The sequence below is a fragment of the Falco naumanni genome, chromosome 9 (genome assembly GCF_017639655.2).
Source record: "Falco naumanni isolate bFalNau1 chromosome 9, bFalNau1.pat, whole genome shotgun sequence".
In the NCBI taxonomy this organism is placed as follows: Eukaryota; Metazoa; Chordata; class Aves; order Falconiformes; family Falconidae; genus Falco; species Falco naumanni.
In genome coordinates, this window is record NC_054062.1 from 33394412 (window position 1) to 33411260 (window position 16849).

The 16849-nt window shown below is 39.8% G+C and overlaps 1 protein-coding gene and 1 long non-coding RNA gene across 5 annotated transcripts; one reads left to right on the plus strand and one right to left on the minus strand.

Moving 5' to 3' along the window:
• Positions 1-1881: 1881 nt before the first annotated feature.
• Positions 1882-16842, minus strand: FAM149B1 (family with sequence similarity 149 member B1). Of its 4 annotated transcripts, none has more exons than XM_040607588.1 (15): positions 16733-16842; positions 15588-15692; positions 14902-15034; positions 13762-13904; positions 13020-13139; positions 12265-12432; positions 10368-10555; positions 9965-10095; positions 9334-9387; positions 8760-8872; positions 7918-8124; positions 5411-5537; positions 4952-5077; positions 3864-3945; positions 1882-2098 (listed from the first exon to the last, which is right to left on the minus strand). In XM_040607588.1, exons 1-15 carry the CDS (start codon positions 16780-16782, stop codon positions 2025-2027), a joined length of 1821 nt encoding a protein of 606 aa, XP_040463522.1. In that variant the 5' UTR covers positions 16783-16842; the 3' UTR covers positions 1882-2024. The 4 variants fall into 4 exon arrangements, with proteins under 4 accessions (XP_040463522.1, XP_040463523.1, XP_040463524.1 ...); XM_040607589.1 differs by having other exon boundaries at positions 15588-16008; positions 16733-16821; XM_040607591.1 differs by lacking the exon at positions 1882-2098 and adding an exon at positions 4142-4195 and having other exon boundaries at positions 3862-3945.
• Positions 2060-8866, plus strand: LOC121094247. Its single transcript, XR_005829787.1, has 3 exons — positions 2060-2140; positions 2271-3013; positions 8779-8866. It is a non-coding gene; the product is annotated as an uncharacterized LOC121094247 (long non-coding RNA).
• Positions 16843-16849: the final 7 nt, after the last annotated feature.

Here is a 16849-nt window from a genome sequence, read left to right on the forward strand (position 1 = left end):
ATGAGGCTGGCCTTATATTGTGATTGATTTTTCAAAGGCTTACGAGCCACAAGGTGAACGCTTACTTTTGAGTTGAAGGTCTTCACTGACAGCATTCAGGAACTAACAGAGCTTCTTAGGGGAAGCTAGAGGTAGGTGGGAACTGTTCCTGTTTACTTCGCTGCTTTCAAAAATCCTGATTTGGAGACGGTATAGTGTTACCATTAAGTTGCATAACATGTGACTTGAACATAACGTTTACTATATGAAATAGGTATCGACAGCCCAGGAGAAGTCTCTGGTGTCAACTGTTTATACAGAAACCAAAAATTACCTTATGATGAGGCTGCTTTCACTTTAACACACTGACTCCTCTAGGCTATAAAATACTACATTATATTACTAGAAGTCTATTCAAAGTTTGTCTACTTTTGTAACTCTTACACACTAGAGCTACAGAAAACTAACTTGGTCCCTGAGGAATAGCACTGATACAGATGGGATGCTTATCTCCGGTTAGCTTGAGGTAACTAAATGACATAGTGTACAATGTTCCAGTAGTCATAACTGTGAAGAGAAATAGTATTTTGAAAGAGTTCAGTGAATAGAGGCCTCTCTTTAGCATGCATTTATCTCTGTGCAAACTTAAAGAGATTTAGGTTGAGCCCAGAGCTTATTTTTCCCCTTCTAGAAATGCAAAGGAAAGTTAACTCAGCCATATTTGCACAGTTCTGCTTTGCTTTCTTTTTGATTACAGTATACTCAGATCAACTGGACTGAAAAACTTCAATATTGATTAAAAACTATTTTTTCTGTTCTGGTACCACTGACATTTGATGGACTGAATAACTTAAAGACTGTGGAAGTACGGGAACTGCTTCATAAAGAATACTGACAGGTTTTTTCAGTTATGAATTGCAATTTGAAAAAATATTAATAAGGAAATGTAGAAAAAAAGTGTTCCTTAATTAGATTATGGAGGAACAACTGGTTTTGTGCAGTGTCCTAACTTTGTTAAAATACGGTAAGTGGTTATCTTTACCTTGTTTTTACACTTGTAGTGTGGCACTTACTGTTTAGGAGTAAGACCTTCAACTAATCGCTTATTTTGAGAAGCCTGTATTTCATGTTTTTGTCTTATCTGGAGCCACAAGGGCAACTACAGCTAATACCTCCAGTGGGTCTGTCACGGAGTGCAGAACGTCTATTAAAAGCTACATGGCATCTGTGGGTTGTGGAGCTCCACGGCAGAGTGCAGAAGTCTTGTATAATTGTAGGTAGTTTTAGAAAGGGATTCTGGCCTACTCTGTGAAATGACCGTAACATACCTCACCAGGAAGACAATGTACTTTAAATGCTGTCTGGAACTACTGAGTTAGAGTAGAAATCTCATTTTTGCCTCTTAAACCACCTTTAGCCACGAGGAAGAGGTACAAGTATGTAACACAGGCAGAGCCAGTGGTGTGCTACCCTTGAAGCTGTCAGTTCTGTTTTGGTTTGGTACCTTAGTTTTACGCAACTGTGCTATCTGCTGCCATAACTACAGGATTCCTAACTGAGTCTTGAGCTGTAGAAGCAGTATCACGTGCTGTGCTTGCTTTTCATAGTATAATATTGCTTTAAAACATACAAATACAGTTTAAAAAATTTAAATGACTACTGATGTGGAAGGCCTGATTAATCTTCTGTACAGCTAATGGAAAAATCAGGTTCTGCAGTACCTGCTTGTAACAATGTAAACCAGTCACAAGCCAGTACTTGGAAAACAGCAATGACTGAGAGCATTTGCTAGATTTTTCTAGGAGTTAGGTTTTACTGTCTGCTGGAGTATATTGCCCTTCCCTGGAGTGTAACTTTTTCTAGTGTTAGAAAATGGAATGTTTAAGTATACCACTTCTAATCTTTGGCAGCTGCTTCTTAGATTTATATAAAAATAACTATTTCTAAGGAAGGGTGTTTGAAAACTCTCTGTAAACAATGTTGACGTTGCTGGGAATGAGAGGTGGTTCATGACTGGAGATGGAGAGAGACTTCTTCATGGCACGTTAGAACCCTTGTTTGCTTTTTGTGACCGATCCACTTCGACTGTGGGCTTTCACAGAGCCATGCAGCTGAAGACCTAATAAACAGAGATCATGTACAACTTTAAGACTTCTGGAAGGTATTAAAACTAAGTACCAAATACATCTCCTTTAGTTTAAAATTAAAATGCGGGGGTGAGGGGGTGGGTAGTTGTTTTTTTTTTTAAATTCTACTATGTGGCTATCAACTGCATTATGTATAATTTACAGAATTTTGGACAAGTGACGGGCCTTCCAAAAGGGGCAAATCTTGTGCTTTCATAGTTGCTGCGTTGCAGGAAACTACTGTATTTCTTGATGCTTCATGAAGTATTTAAATCTACAGAGTTGCTGATTTAAATTATTTTAATGCAGCAGTCATGAAACTAGTCTTACATTTAAAGGTACTGTTGATTGATTGGTTTTTTTTGGGAGGGGGTGCAGATTTTTATTTTCATTTCAGCATGAACCACTCTTGTTTAAAAACAAGTTACTTCAGTGCCTTTGTTAAACTCAAGTTGCCTCTTGTACCACTTACATTAGTGGTAGTAGGCTGTTCAGCTATTAAGCTAAAAGACCCATCACCCAGGTACTTGCTACCTTAACTTTTGCAGCTTCCATTAACTCTTGCAGCTACAATCCTATCTTGTTAGTTTATTTTTGTGTGGGAAATTCTGACAACACCGTAAGGAATCCCAAAACACTACGACGAAAAGAACCCAGTGCATCTAATGCCCTCCTCTGTGCCACCCCTTCCAGGTGGAGGTGATACTAAACTGGACTTTGTCTTGAAGGTAACAAGGAGCAATCAAGGTGGACTCAGCTGAGCACTATAAAGATGGCATCCAGAAAAGCTGATCCAGGGCACAACAGTCAACTTTCTGCTCTACCATCATCCATGAACATAATCCCCTTCCACTGGCTAGACAAGCCCTTGTGTGTGCAGCGAAAGGTCAAAACCTAAATCTCTGAAGGTAAGGTTCACTGGTCTGCCATTAACACTTACGTACACACCTGCAGCTTAATGTTGTAGCTTCCTACTATTAAAAGAAAACCAGAAACTACAAAACAACCCTGATAGTGACTGTGTAACTACTCTGAAGCCTCTATGAAGACTATTCTCAAAGCGTATTAACCATAAACAATATAAGGCGATGACTTTGCAGGGAAGGAAGGGAACCTAGAGGGTAAAAGTTATGCATTACATTAACAAGAATGCCTTGATACTTCAGTCAATTAAAAACAAGTCATTTCAGATGAAGTCCATTTTAGGCTATACCAAGTAACTCCATAAAGTTCATGCAATTGTTAAACAGTTCAAGCAGCTCTGATTTCAGAGTATGCATGTAAATTATACTGGTACAGGTACTGGCTTTAAAATACACTTTGGGCTGATTATGCAATTTTGAGATCTAGCACAGATCTAGTAGAATCCCCTCCAGATACAGCACAAGTAAGTTTCTTTTGGAAGTAATGCATTTTTTTTCAGCTGTATAGCTGAGCAGAAGAAAAATCCTTGGACAGGAAGTAGCTGTTGCTAGTTTCTGTTTAAACTGGCAACTCCTGCTTTTAACGTGAGAAGCATTGTGACTGATTACATTCAACTTCCTTAAATGATTTAAACTACCAGGTGGTAATGAAAAAAGCATGCAGCCATTACATACTCTACATGCAAGTATAAAACCTGTTTAATGGAAAGTGTAAAACACAAAACAGAACTTTGAAAAACCTCCTCAATGCAATTACCTATGTAGAAAATGCATCCCTGTCCCAAAAGATTACCTCTTGCTTGATCTGACTGAATTCTGTGACTGATAAGCGTACCTGAACCTGTTGATCCTCTGCTTGTCCGAGACCGATTACTATGATCAGTAACAGTGCAAGAACAGTGGTGCTGTGGATCTGGCTGAAAAGACAGTTCAAGTCATTTATGTTTGTGTGAAAAAAATTTAAACATCAAGATTATAATACAGCTACGAGCTACTTAAACACATACATTTCCTAACTCGTATGATGTTGTAAAGGTCTAAGTAGAGCTTTTACAAGTGTAAGGAGGGTTAAACCAACTTTAGGAGTAGAAAATATGTTCTTATAACACTTACTTAGAATGATCACTGGGCCAGTTAAAGGCATTCTCACCATTTCTGGAAATTGTTCTGTTACAAAATAGATTTTAGAAAGTTTGTACACTTGTGAAAGCTAAGTCAAAGGATGTCAAAATTGTACACAGAAACCAAACAAGCAGCTATCTAAAAGCTATCATTGAAATTAGTGCTTTAAGGCTTAGATAAAGAATACTTTGTTAGACAGACCAAGATATCAGTAGAGTAGGTGTTTCAATAAATTAAACCAAAAGTATTTAATACTGAAACAGACTGGACAGTGGTAGTACCGCAAACTTATGCAAGAAAGTGATAAAGACTATCCTGCCCTCGTGCTTCTGAAGACAGCTGCAGGAATGACTTCTTAACACCTATGCAAAACTTTACAGCATCCTCTCCTACCCCATAGTTCTTCTAAAACGTTCACAGAAGATGCTAGACTACCAGTGCAGATGGTAGATCGAATGGTAAGATGGAATGTTTAGCTTTTTCCGCAAGTGTTTCAAACTTCCATTTTTCAAAAGAAGTTTAGTACCACCAGCTGCATATAGGTGTGGTTAGCAGCTGATTGTGAGGACTATAGTGGAAGAGCTATCCATGAACAAGTGACTTGCTCTGCTTGTTTCAGAAGTGCCAAGCAACGATGTTACTGTTAACCTGAGAGTATCTAATCAAGTGGCAAAGTTGATGAACTCCCTGGCACTGACCAGGTACGACATCTGGTTCTCAAGTAATGTTTGACTATGTTAATTGTCAAAGCACCCTATTCAGTAACTAAGGATGATTTTGGTGTAATTTGCTATGCCTTACCGAGAACGTGTTGGTTCTGTTAGGCCTGGAGAAATGATCAGGTAAGAAAAGCCGCTCCTGTGGCTGCTGGTGGGTATCTTCTTGTATTTTTACACTGTCAGCTCGACTTGAGTTCCCTCCAGATTTCTGCATTGAAGAGTAACAGTTATGATGGCTTCTTATTGCAGCAGTACATGCAAAATAATTAGCCTAGAAATTAAAGCTAATTTTCCAAGACAAATATTCTGTACTTAGTTATGGCAAGGAAAAAATTCTGCCATTAATTAGAATTAAAGCATTCCACTCTTGGTGATGCTGTTAGTCAAAACTGATACAGCTTTTTTTGTGCATCTATTTCAGTTGCTGTCACAAGAGAACAAATAAATGGGAACTCTTAGGTTTGGTAATTTGATCAGCAGTGGTTACAATTTTATACTATTCAATTATTCAATAATAAATTTAAATTATTGTGCCTCTTACCTTATGCTTCTGGGATCCTGCAGTGCTCACATGCTCTGCCACGTTGCTGGTAGTAATAGGTGGTAGGGGATTATTTCGGTTTAGCAGCAGTGGTGAGGGTGAGGTCAGCTGCTCATGTGCAGTTGGACTGAAATCCCCCAATAAGAGCAGAAAAAACATACAGTTTATATGTTTGGCATTGCATAAACATACAATATGGTCGGTTTGTTTGGCATTATAGACAAACAACATTAAAACTAAAAGCAACAGTTGCAGAATTTTGCTGTAAGATGCTGGTGTTAGGGCTGCCTATTGGAGACAATTTAGAAGAGGAGTTCTGACGCAGGTAAAGTTTGGCAGGAATCTTTCTCATCTATTAACAAGAACTTCTAGTTTTCAAAATATTTAATATGAAGCACATAGGAAAAGCGAGTCTGAGAATGAATGCCCCAGCAGAAATCCTGGTAACGAGTGTATATAAAAGCTGGCTGGTGGTTAAAATGCAGCATCCAGCACATTTTGAAGGAGTGTGCTGTGCAGCTGGTACTCCACAATAAAGGTGTGTGTATATAAAGGTGTCTTCATGGCCAGTTGCCATACAATGGTAGAATTTTTTCTGCCCATTCCCAGATACGGCATTATTTTCTGTTTGTTGTTCATAACCTTTAGGATGAAGAACTGCTTACTGCTAACTTCAGCCTAGCAACTGGAGATAAACGATGAACCTAGAAAACAGCAGCAGCCCATGTTTTAAGCAAAGCAAGTAACAAAAGCTACCTAATCCAAGTGCATATTGTAGCTCTTTAACTTACTACAAGCGTCAAATAAAACATCTGGGGGTAACGCTAGGCTTCCACCTTCTCCATGTTATGTTTGAGCATAATATAATAGAAGGAACAGGTGCCAAGAGCCTTCTAAACAATCTAACTGCACAAAATACCTAATGAATTAAGCTTTAGCTAAACCAATCTAATTGTACAAAATACAAAATTAATTAAGCTTTAGTCACAGGAGGCATGTAAATAGGTACTGTATTTTCTAGGTACAGTCTTTTTGTATGACAGCCTTTTCACATGTGTCTGCATGTTATTGTATGTTTGAGAAGTGCTAGAAAAGATCAAGAGGTCCTAGCTCTATACGCATTCTGGAGTTGGCTGAAGGAAGGATTCTTCAGAAGAATACATCAGAAAAGCTTCAAACTATAGTCAGCATTTAAAAAAAAGATTTTTCTGGTCTATGTTCTACATAGACAAGTTTACATTAGACATGTCTTGTCATGTAGACATGTCTACATTAGACAAGTCTATGCTCTACATACATCTAAAATATATGGTAATGAAGGGGAGATGTCAACAACTGATAGATCGATTGAAACCTGAGGAAAGGGAACAGAAGAATAAAATACTGGAAGTAGAAACATCATGTGTGAAAGGACAAGGAACAAGTCTCTGAGCAGTACGTGACAAAAAATAACAGACTAGATGAGTTTATAGGTAAACTACAAAACTGAAGGGGAACTACGTCAATTTAAAGCACCTGGAATACAGAAGTATATTAAACCCTGTATTGTTTCCTAATACCCTGTGCTCCCTTTAAATGACTACATTCAGTCAGATTGTTATGCCAAACAAAAATCAGAGATTCTAGATGTGATTTGAGGGCTCGCTGAGTTCATTAGGAGTCCTTCAGTCAGTCAAATAGGTTACCTAAGATAAGCACCTTCTTCACAGCCCAGTCTGGGCTAGGATAGCAACAGGTAGTTTGATTTCCAAACCCTAGATTTTTAAGTTAATCTTAAAAACAGGCTATAAAAAAAGAAAGTCAATGCCAAAAAAGAGATGGTGGTATTTGCTTTGCTTGTACTGCACAGACTAGAGTCTATAGTTCATGTGCAAAACTACCTAAATATGTATGCAATTCATTGAGTCACAGCTTGTAGCACAGTAAATGTTAATTTTAGCAACTCTGCTTTCTTGGGGGAGATTGTGCTTTAATGGGCAGTTAATTTCTTTAATCATAGAATCGTTTAGGTTGGAAAAGACCTTTAAGATCATCATCAAGTCCAACCGTTAACCCAGCACTGCCAAGTCCACCACTAAACCATGTCCCTAAGTGCCACATCTATATGTCTTTTAAATACCTCCAGGGACAGAGACTCCACCGCTTCCCTGGGCAGCCTGGTCCAGTGCTTGACCACCCTTTTGCTGAAGAAATTTTTCCTAATGTCCAATCTAAACCTCCCCTGGTGCACCCTGACGCCATTTCCTCTTTTCCGATCACATGTTACTTGGGAGAGGAGACAGACCCCACCTCCACCTCTCAGGTAGTTGTAGAGAGCAACAAGGTCCCCCCTGAGCCCCCTCCTCTCCAGGCTAAACAGCCCCAGGTCCCTCAGCTGCTCCTCATCAGACTCGTTCTCCAGCCCCTAAAATAACTCATGCTCTTTCTGTTCACCTGAAGGCTTTCTGAATAAGCTGGGTTCTCTAAATAATGGTAACGTGCAGCAAGAAACTGCTTTTGAAACGTACAATCGAGTTCCCCTGAAGACATCATCCACAGACCCTGGGGTCCCAGTACCAGAGTGGCTTCTGTTGATGGGATGCAGGGTACGTGGTGGTGGGTTTCGCCTTCTTGTGGAACGTGACAGGGATGATGTGCTGAGCTCTAGAGGACGACTTGGCCACACTCTGGTAGAGAGGATGGAACTGGAGCCTGGCCGTTTGTCATCCAGGTCACTAACAAAAGAATCACAAAACCAAGAGATATGGTCAACATGACTGATAACTACCTGTTATCAAAGCGCTCATCTACGTGTGACATTAATAACATGATAAGTGGATAGAGGTGATGTGTTTTCATTTTTTTACATAACTACAGTAATTTACAGCCAAATTAGAAAAGAACAGGGGACGGAAAAGAAAAAAAGAAGCCTATTGTTTTTTTTTTACTTAACTATGAACCTTGTCATTGGGGATTTCAGTATAAAATTAATCACAGAACAGATTATAAAAAACCATACTATTAACATCAGTTTTCACACCCATAGCCTAGATCTAACACAGGTCCACCTCCTGCAGCTGAGAAAATCAGTTTCTCTATCCCATTCTGAGCTTCATCTCTTTTCAGGATGTCAGATAGTGCCAAGAGTAATGCCACAGCTGTTTACTAAGTGGTAAACCAGCAGGAATGAAACAGAAAACCTGCACTAGGAGCATACTGTTTCATAGAGGACAAAGAAACAAACAAAAAAGCAGGAAAATAATTAAGAATTGCTTTCTCCAGTGCAGAAAGTTCTCTCACAATGTTTTGGGTTGAATTCCTCTCACCGTGAGAGTGCTCTACTGTTCAACAGATGATCTATAGTACTTACAGTGTTTTCTCCTTTACAGGCAGATTTCTTTGCTGTAACTGGATCCCATGTATCATCATCAGGCCATTTAGATTACGCTGAGAGCCACTACTTGACCCTTGAGAGAGACTTACCTGAAAGTTTAAAAAATAAGTAAGTAAATTACTGCCAGGCAGAGACATACATACATTTACAGATTTTTGTCCTTGTAAATAATTTTGGAGGAAAGAAATTGACTTCTTCAATTACATCCATATATATACTCAGTTATATTATCTCCCCACCTAAGACAGGCATCTTAGCATTCATGCAAATGGCAGTGCTTAGAAAATGTATTCTACCATGCTATGTCATACTTAGTATTTTCCAGCTTTCCAACTGAGCTTCTCGTTCGCATGATGGGATCTTCCAACAATGGCTATAATCAGAAGCTTTACAAAACTGATTTTTAGTGTATGTTGACATTTTATGTCAAGAACAGAACTGTGAACTCCTTTCCTGGAATACAGACTGATCTGGAAAACCATCAAATTCCACCCACCGTAAAGGCAGCAAATAGAAAATACCAGAGCTTTAATCTCTCCAGCATACATACTTGAGGTGTTTTTCTCCTCTTTTTGCTTTTGCGGCCGCATCTGGGTTTTGGGCACTACACATACAGTAAGGGAAACGTGAGGAAGAGGCGGGGGTAAGAAACAAAGGAGAAAGAAATAAAAAGAAATAAGATGGAAAGAGATGAATTAAAATGAAACAAACAGGTAACACTTCGATGCTCACCACTTTAGGATCAAATCATCTAAAGCAGATTATATAGACAAATTCAGCATCTGAGAAAACAAACCTGTTGTACAACTGCACTGAAATTTTTCCTCCATTGCCTGATGAGTTAACTATAGGTAAATTAGTGAGAGTGGATCTCACAGACATAATCCTTGATCTCAGAATTTAGTTCAAACATTATTAAAATACAGAAAGAACTACATCGTTAATGAAGTCACATGGTTGCCCAATACATATGTAAAATAGTGTTTTGAAGAGAAAAGTAGGAATTAAAACTTGCAGCTGAGGAGTAACAGAACTTAAGTATCAGAAAGGACAGTCAGCATTCATACAAAATCCAAACTAGTTATGTATCTAAACAGTCCCCTGGCGTATTTGAATCTGTTTGCTTAGGTGACACTGTATTGATTCATCCCTACACAAAACAGCTGGCTAAAAATACTTACCAGATTTGATGTCACTGAGGGCATTTTAGCTTGTGGCACATGGGGTAACAACACTGGCAGAGGATCAAACTGCAAAGGGCTTCTGGCATCTGCTCTGATTGTTTCTACTGTTATGATGTTTTTCTCATCATCTATGCAAAGCAACAGAGAATCCCTGTCAATACAGACTACTGTCATTGCTATCTGCGGACAGTGCTATGAATCCAAATTTTTATAAAGACAGTCCTCTTGGATAGTAATCTCTGTTAAATCTTTTGAAGGCATGTCTCACACTGTTAGCAAAATAACCCTTTTTTCCTTGCCCTGAAGAGATTATTCCCACATACATCTCCCTCACTGCATCCTTGCAAAATTAAGTAACTGAAATCCCCTTTTGAATCTTCAGTTTAATTGTGAACCTTACCAGAGGCTGACCCTTCCCAGTGTCTGCAGATTAATTCTTCCATGCAGCCTAGGACTTCACTCCATACATCATCAAACACAAATGTAAGCACAGAATCCTTCATGCAGGAATATGGAGAGATAGGAGGAAACCGCAATTTCCGTCTACCAGAGGACAATCCCATTTTCCTTTCATGCAACTCCTCCTCCCTGTAAAAATGTAAGCATTACCTGTACCATAAACACATTTTCTTTGTTTCCTATATTTTATTTAACAGGATTAAAATATCAGCTAAGGCTGCATTTCTGTTCTGTTTTCTCTTAAACCAAAACAGGTCAAGGCAGCTGGCTGAATAGCTTGAAGCCATTACTGCAGGAGAAGTTTCGTATTTATCACACAATATTGTTTTCTGGGAGCTGATAATTTAATGAACGGTAATATCAAGTAACAGTGTAATACTGAAAAAGGCAAGCTTCTGTGCATTGGGCACCTAACTTTTATTTCTTCCAGAATCTACTTGTGACCTAAATGAGAAATGACTGAGACAATCACCTTATCACTGTACACCTTCGTTTCCCCATACAGAATGACTATAAATGATACTTCATGAATAATACATCATTTACCAAGGAGATTAAAGTTCCATTAAAACTAAATATTCATAGTTACAGTGACCTCTGTTCATCACATTGTTAGTTTCCGTATCTAACGTCACTACAAAACTCTGAAGACGAGAGAGAGGAATGTTACTACTCATGATTGTTTAATGCCACTCAGCCTGCTGCTCTAACAGCCAGAAGGTGTTCAGGGCACAGGCTTAATTCAGTTTTAGACAATTAGATGTAATTTATGAGAGAGGAGAAAAGAAACCGTAGTCCACAGCAACAGGTGGACTTTGCTACTGACTTCCACAATACAAGAGATATTCTGAAGTGTGAAACCTGGCAGACAGCTGCTCAAAAAAGTTGACGTTCATCTGCCAATTGAAACTGTACAGAAGGAAGAAAACAATTCTGATACAAGCACATTGATTATGGCTTTCATATCCGCTCCCTGAACTAGCACTTAACATCAAAAAAGCTACAAAAAAGGAAATACCACTAGAAAAAGCTATAATGCTTCTCCCATTATTTTACAGATCACAATATGGTTTGCTGCAGCCATGTCTCCCTGGCCCAGTCAAAGCAAACCACCTAGCAATGCGAATCTCACAGTTCATGCAGCTAAGTGGCTTTTTTTATTAAAACCAATTAAGCAATAAGCAACGGACAGTACCATCTAGAGTCCTTACCCAGGCCACGTGCTCACATGGATGGGTTGAATCAAGTAAAGGGTCAAAAAGAATTCTCTTTATGCCACCCTTAATCCTTTCTTCTGAAGATAAAAATAGTGGTAATTATTTCTTGGCAAGCATCAAATCCAAGTCTTAAATTACCACCGAAAATCTGGAAAGGTACAATTCCACCCAAAATGCTAGTACAAAACTGAATCAGCATGCTGCTAATGCATAACAAACAACAAGGACTTTGACTTAGTATACAAAATAAATGGCATTTAAACAAATATGCCAGTACATAACAGGCTCTTAGTTATGATGGAATTAACTATTTAAACCAGGCACAAAAATGACTAGTATGAAAAATTACAAAAGATTCATAAAAATAATACAGCAAAATAAACTTTTCTAGGAAATGGATTGGGAAAATTCCCAAAGCCCCAGCAACCTCAGGCTTTTGAAGGTTCTCTAGAAGATAGATATAAAAAAACCCCAACAAATTCATCAAATACTTTATCAACTAACATCAAAACCAAATACATACATATCTTAACAGCAGGAATTCCAGGACATTGGTAGTACTTGCTATCTTCAATTGTATTCAACTGAATTGTATCTTCTATTATTGTATTCAATACCTACACATCTCTGCGGTCAAATGCTAAATATTCCTCCATTATGCCTTCAGAGACAATTACTCCATCTCCTTCTTCGCTCTCTGGAGAACACAAGGTCGGAGACTTGGAACGGTCAGTCTTTTTGTGAACAGGAGTAACAGAAAGAGGTACCTTCTTGCCAAAAACACTAAATCTGAACAGGTGACAATTTTCAGAAAGCAGAAATGAAATAAGTTGTCATTCTATTTCAAATAGCAGCATCTGGTGAACTGAGAGACAACCTGATAGTTAAGGCCAAGCAGCAGGGAGGCCAACAAATTATGCTTGACAGTTAAAACTCTTGGTTTGGGTATTTTTAATTCTTGCTAAGAAACTTCAGAAAAAAATCAAAGATAATTAAATAATAACATTAAATAAAAACATTAAATAATAAAAGTAGTACTAATGTAGTGCTTTGTATTTTTGAATTTCTATACAAATTTAATAGACAACAGTAAAACCGGCTACAATACATACATATTCTTAAGAAGTCAGTATTTCTGCTTAGTGACTAGTTTACTGTGGTAAGCAACAAGCGCAGCTATGCAGTCTTGCTATTCTGAATGTACTACTACTAGTTAAAAAGAAAAAGAAAAACAAAAAACCAGTGTGCTGTGTTCAAAACTCAGCCTAACAGAAAGGAATTAGGCTTCACATTTTAAGAAGCCTATCACTGCAGTTCACTGAGAACAAAATTACCTTCCTGCCTTGGTACGGTCTGGGTTAACCACTGGTACTTACTCATTAGAATCTTTTTCTTGTGGTGAACTTACATCTGAAGAACCTAAACTGCCAGAAGGTGAACTTGAATACCATCCATACCCTTCATCTGTGGGGATCACTATCTGTTTCCCCACAACCCTGCCATGGCAAAAGCAAAAGATAAATAAATCAGAAAACATTGCAAGTAAGATTATTGAAGTGTGTGTAAGAACATGCAGCAGCAAATCCTAAAAATTCTGTTGAGAAGTTACGTGATTTTCTTAGTGACAGTTAAACGTGGTTTCAGTTGTTTTCCCTAGTACAGGCTGCTTCAAGTCAGGTAGATAGATTTAAGAAAATTTTGCTTGTTTTTTATGTTCTCTTTATCATAATACTTTTGAACATGGACAAAACTGTTCAAGTCCACATAATGAAGATTTAAAATTGAAATTTCCAGATACCCATAAGAACTGCTGAACTAGGGTAGGAGGATTTTTAAATTATTCTAAGCACCTGTCTTTTAGCTCTACCGTACATCTTTTCTAAGAGAATTTTGCTATGTTAAAGCCAAGTCAGTTGCAAATAGCAATGATCCTCTGGTAAGGAACCAAATGTGACATTGCAGAATGTTTATTAACAACAATGAATGGCAGGTAGATTACCTAAGTGATCTTTTTATCTCTATCACCTTGCTACTAACGCTGTTTTAAAAGCAACTGTTTCCATCCCTACCCTTTTATAACCCTATGATGGTACTAGCATTAGCCTATTAATAAAATACCTGAGATGAGGAAAGTTGGATGTCCACTGGTGGCATTCTTCCCGCAGTCCCTCAACATGTGCATTTTCTTTCTGCTCATAGAGAAGTTCATCAATCTGTCTGAACATTTGCTGAACTTGTTGTGTGGCAGCTTTATCAAATTCCTAGAAAGGGAAGGTATTCAATAAATACCTAGTGAACAGCATTCAGTGGGTTTAATTGTTTTTTTTTTTTATATAATTGAAAAAGACAACTATTTGTCAGCCCCAGCTCAGCAGGACTGATTCAAACAGTTATATTTCTTTTTCACAGAAAGACATCAACTTTAAATAATTCCCCCCCCCCGGAGACAATGCAGACTGCTGTTAAGACCAGCAGTAGCTACAGAAAAAGCTTACATTGACACAACAGAAAAACTATTAAACCATTCTGAAATATCTGTGCTATTGTATTAAGTTAAAGACATAGTAATTTACACAAAAGAAATCAGAACAGGAAGGATAAAATTCAGTGACATTTTAATGAAATCGAAAATTTGTTGCTTGCAAAGTCCAATGGCAACAGCAAAACAAAAAGCAATGCAGGCTGGTGTGAAAGACTGAAAGTGAAGGATGTTCAGGGCCTTTGCTACATGTTCTCATGTAGTTAGAAAATGGGGTCAGTTCCTGTGTAATTTAAATCTAAACAGTTCCATCTCACCTCACAGAAAGCAACTGCACACTTTGTATTGGTAGGTGGAGAATAAAACATACTTCTAAATGAAAATAATGTTTTAGGGGCTTACTATATTTTGAGAAACTTACAAGTATGCAGAAATTTGATAAACTCATGCCACATGTCTGCAAGTCATCCACTCATGTTTGGGATTCCAAGCTAACAGCATTTATTATGTTGTATACACTTATGCATTAAATGATTTTAATTTCCAAAATTTTAGGTGGAAATGCAGAATATCAAGTAATATCAGCCTGATAGGTTTTGATTGGATAGAAAGGAAAGAGGAGGAAGATGCTCCTTCTGGGATGTTTCATGATGTTCGCTATCTTGATCTACTGACAGATCCCATCTTCATTTTTATCCTGAAATGTATTTGCAATGGTAATACAAATGTCTTTCTATTCACTGTGCTAGATTCGGCTTGGATGATTCTATTCTACTCACATCATAGCCCCAAGAGAAGACTGAGCTGTCTTCAGTGGAAGTGTCAGCGTAACTCTGACCAGCAGAACCTGAATTCCCATCATCAGCTGGAGTAACAGAAGGGTAATCTGACTCCTTCCAGATTTCAGACTCCCTGAAATGCACACATTGAGGAAAAGGAGGAAGAAAAAACCCCAAACAATACACAAAGAGAAATAAAGTGGGTAAGTACTTTTCTTTCTGTACAAAAAAAAGTATAGATATAGCAATAACAGACTTCTCATAGCGTAAATATTTACTTCAGAGGCATTTAAACAGAAGCTATAGTGCACAAGTAATTGTAACAACTGTAATGCCTAATAATCTCCATGATGTAGGAAGTCTAGAGGTCAAGCAAAACATAGATTTTCCAAAAATCATCTCAGCTAAACTGCAGACTATTTCTAGTCCCACCACTCAGGAATTATTTTTATCTTCTCTCCTCTTGCTTCTGCTTTAAAATTAGATGACCCAGGCTACTTGGGATCTGGGAACAGAACACGGCTACACACTTTTTTATTATTTCCAAAATAGGAAGGCCATGTTCTGCAATGATATAGTTCTGAGGTAAAGCCTACCAACTGCGTCACTTCTGTAAAGATAACACAAAGGTGCCTGGTTTTGCCACTATCTCCAGACAAAGATTCGTTTTATGTTATGACAAATACCTTGAGATCTTGCCATAGTTTTCAGCCGTGAGCACGGCTGGGCACACCTCAGCTTGTGGTTCTGGTGGCGGATGATGCCGCAAGGCGTGTTTTGGAAGTCCTTTTCTGAAACAAGTGGAACTTGACATTACTTACAAGAATACACATCTACAGAGTCCTCACGTTTTAAAGGTTTGGGGTGTTTTCTGCTTTTCAATGAAGGTACTAATTTGCATACCACAGCTCATCTGTTATTATTGGAAGGCTAATTCTTGTTACCAAAGCTTTAGAATTAAGGTATTAAAACTGACTCCAGGCTAAACACGGAGTTACAGGTCTTTGCTTAGAAATCGGCGTCTTCCTTTAAACTTAAAACGTAGTTGTGACTTGGTCTGCAGCTCTCTGGAAGCAGATCCAAGGTCATCATCCCCGTAGGAGACTTCTATTCAAACAGAAGAAGAGTAGCCACCAAAGTGGGCACAGGCGAGTTAGGAGAAATAGTGTTGGATCGATTTTTGTTTTCAGTTTAAATAGCTAAGAAAGTGGGTCAAGAGAAGTCAGAGCAGCGGGAGGCAGGGAGAGGAGTGCCAGTACAGGAGCACCAGCCCGGAGAGCCCTGGGATGAAGCCGCCGCTCTGCTGCCACCGCGGCTCGGGGGGAGGGGGGGGGGGGGGGGGAAGGCGACAGGTTCAGACGAGGCCACAGCCCAGCTGCCAGAGCCGGAGCGTTTGCTTAAACCTCTCGCCTCGCCCTGCACAGCGCCTGCACGGCCGCTGCCTCTCGGGCTCATAAAAATCAAACAACCCGACACAGACCCCAAGCGCTGCGCAGGGTTCACTCGCGTTCCCGTCACGCCCGCGTCCCTCAAGCGGCAGCGCCACGCTCGCCCGCCGCCTCGGGCGCCAGCCCGCCACCGCCGCTGCCCTCACGCCGGCCGCAGCCCCCGCACAGGCCTCCGCCCCCCACCCCGCTGCTACACGTTAAACGCGGCCGCCCCGCCCGGGGACACGCGGCGACCCGGGCCCCGTCTCGCCATGGGGCCCGGTTTTCGGGCTGAAGAGGGATGCGGGCGGGCAGGCCCGAGCGCGGGGATGGAGCGGGAGCGCGGCCCGAGCGGGGCGGCGGGGGCCGGGACGGCGGGGCCAGGGGAGGCGGCGGCGACTCACATCTCCGGGGCGCCGGGGGGCACCGGCTTCCGCGCGTATCGCGAGATCATCCTCAGCCGCGCCGCGCCGCCGCCGCCCGCCGCCGGGCCGCCGCTGCCGCCATGCCGCCGCCCCACC

Excerpts from the sequence above, each read along its gene's own strand:
- FAM149B1 (XM_040607588.1), bottom strand. The coding sequence starts at position 16,782 with ATGATCTCGCGATACGCGCGGAAGCCGGTGCCCCCCGGCGCCCCGGAG. Across the intron at positions 15,035-15,587 it reads AACTATGGCAAGATCTCAAG|GGAGTCTGAAATCTGGAAGG; the intron begins GTATTTGTCATA and ends TGTGCATTTCAG. Across the intron at positions 2,099-3,863 it reads CAGAGGATCAACAGGTTCAG|GTCTTCAGCTGCATGGCTCT; the intron begins GTACGCTTATCA and ends TCTGTTTATTAG.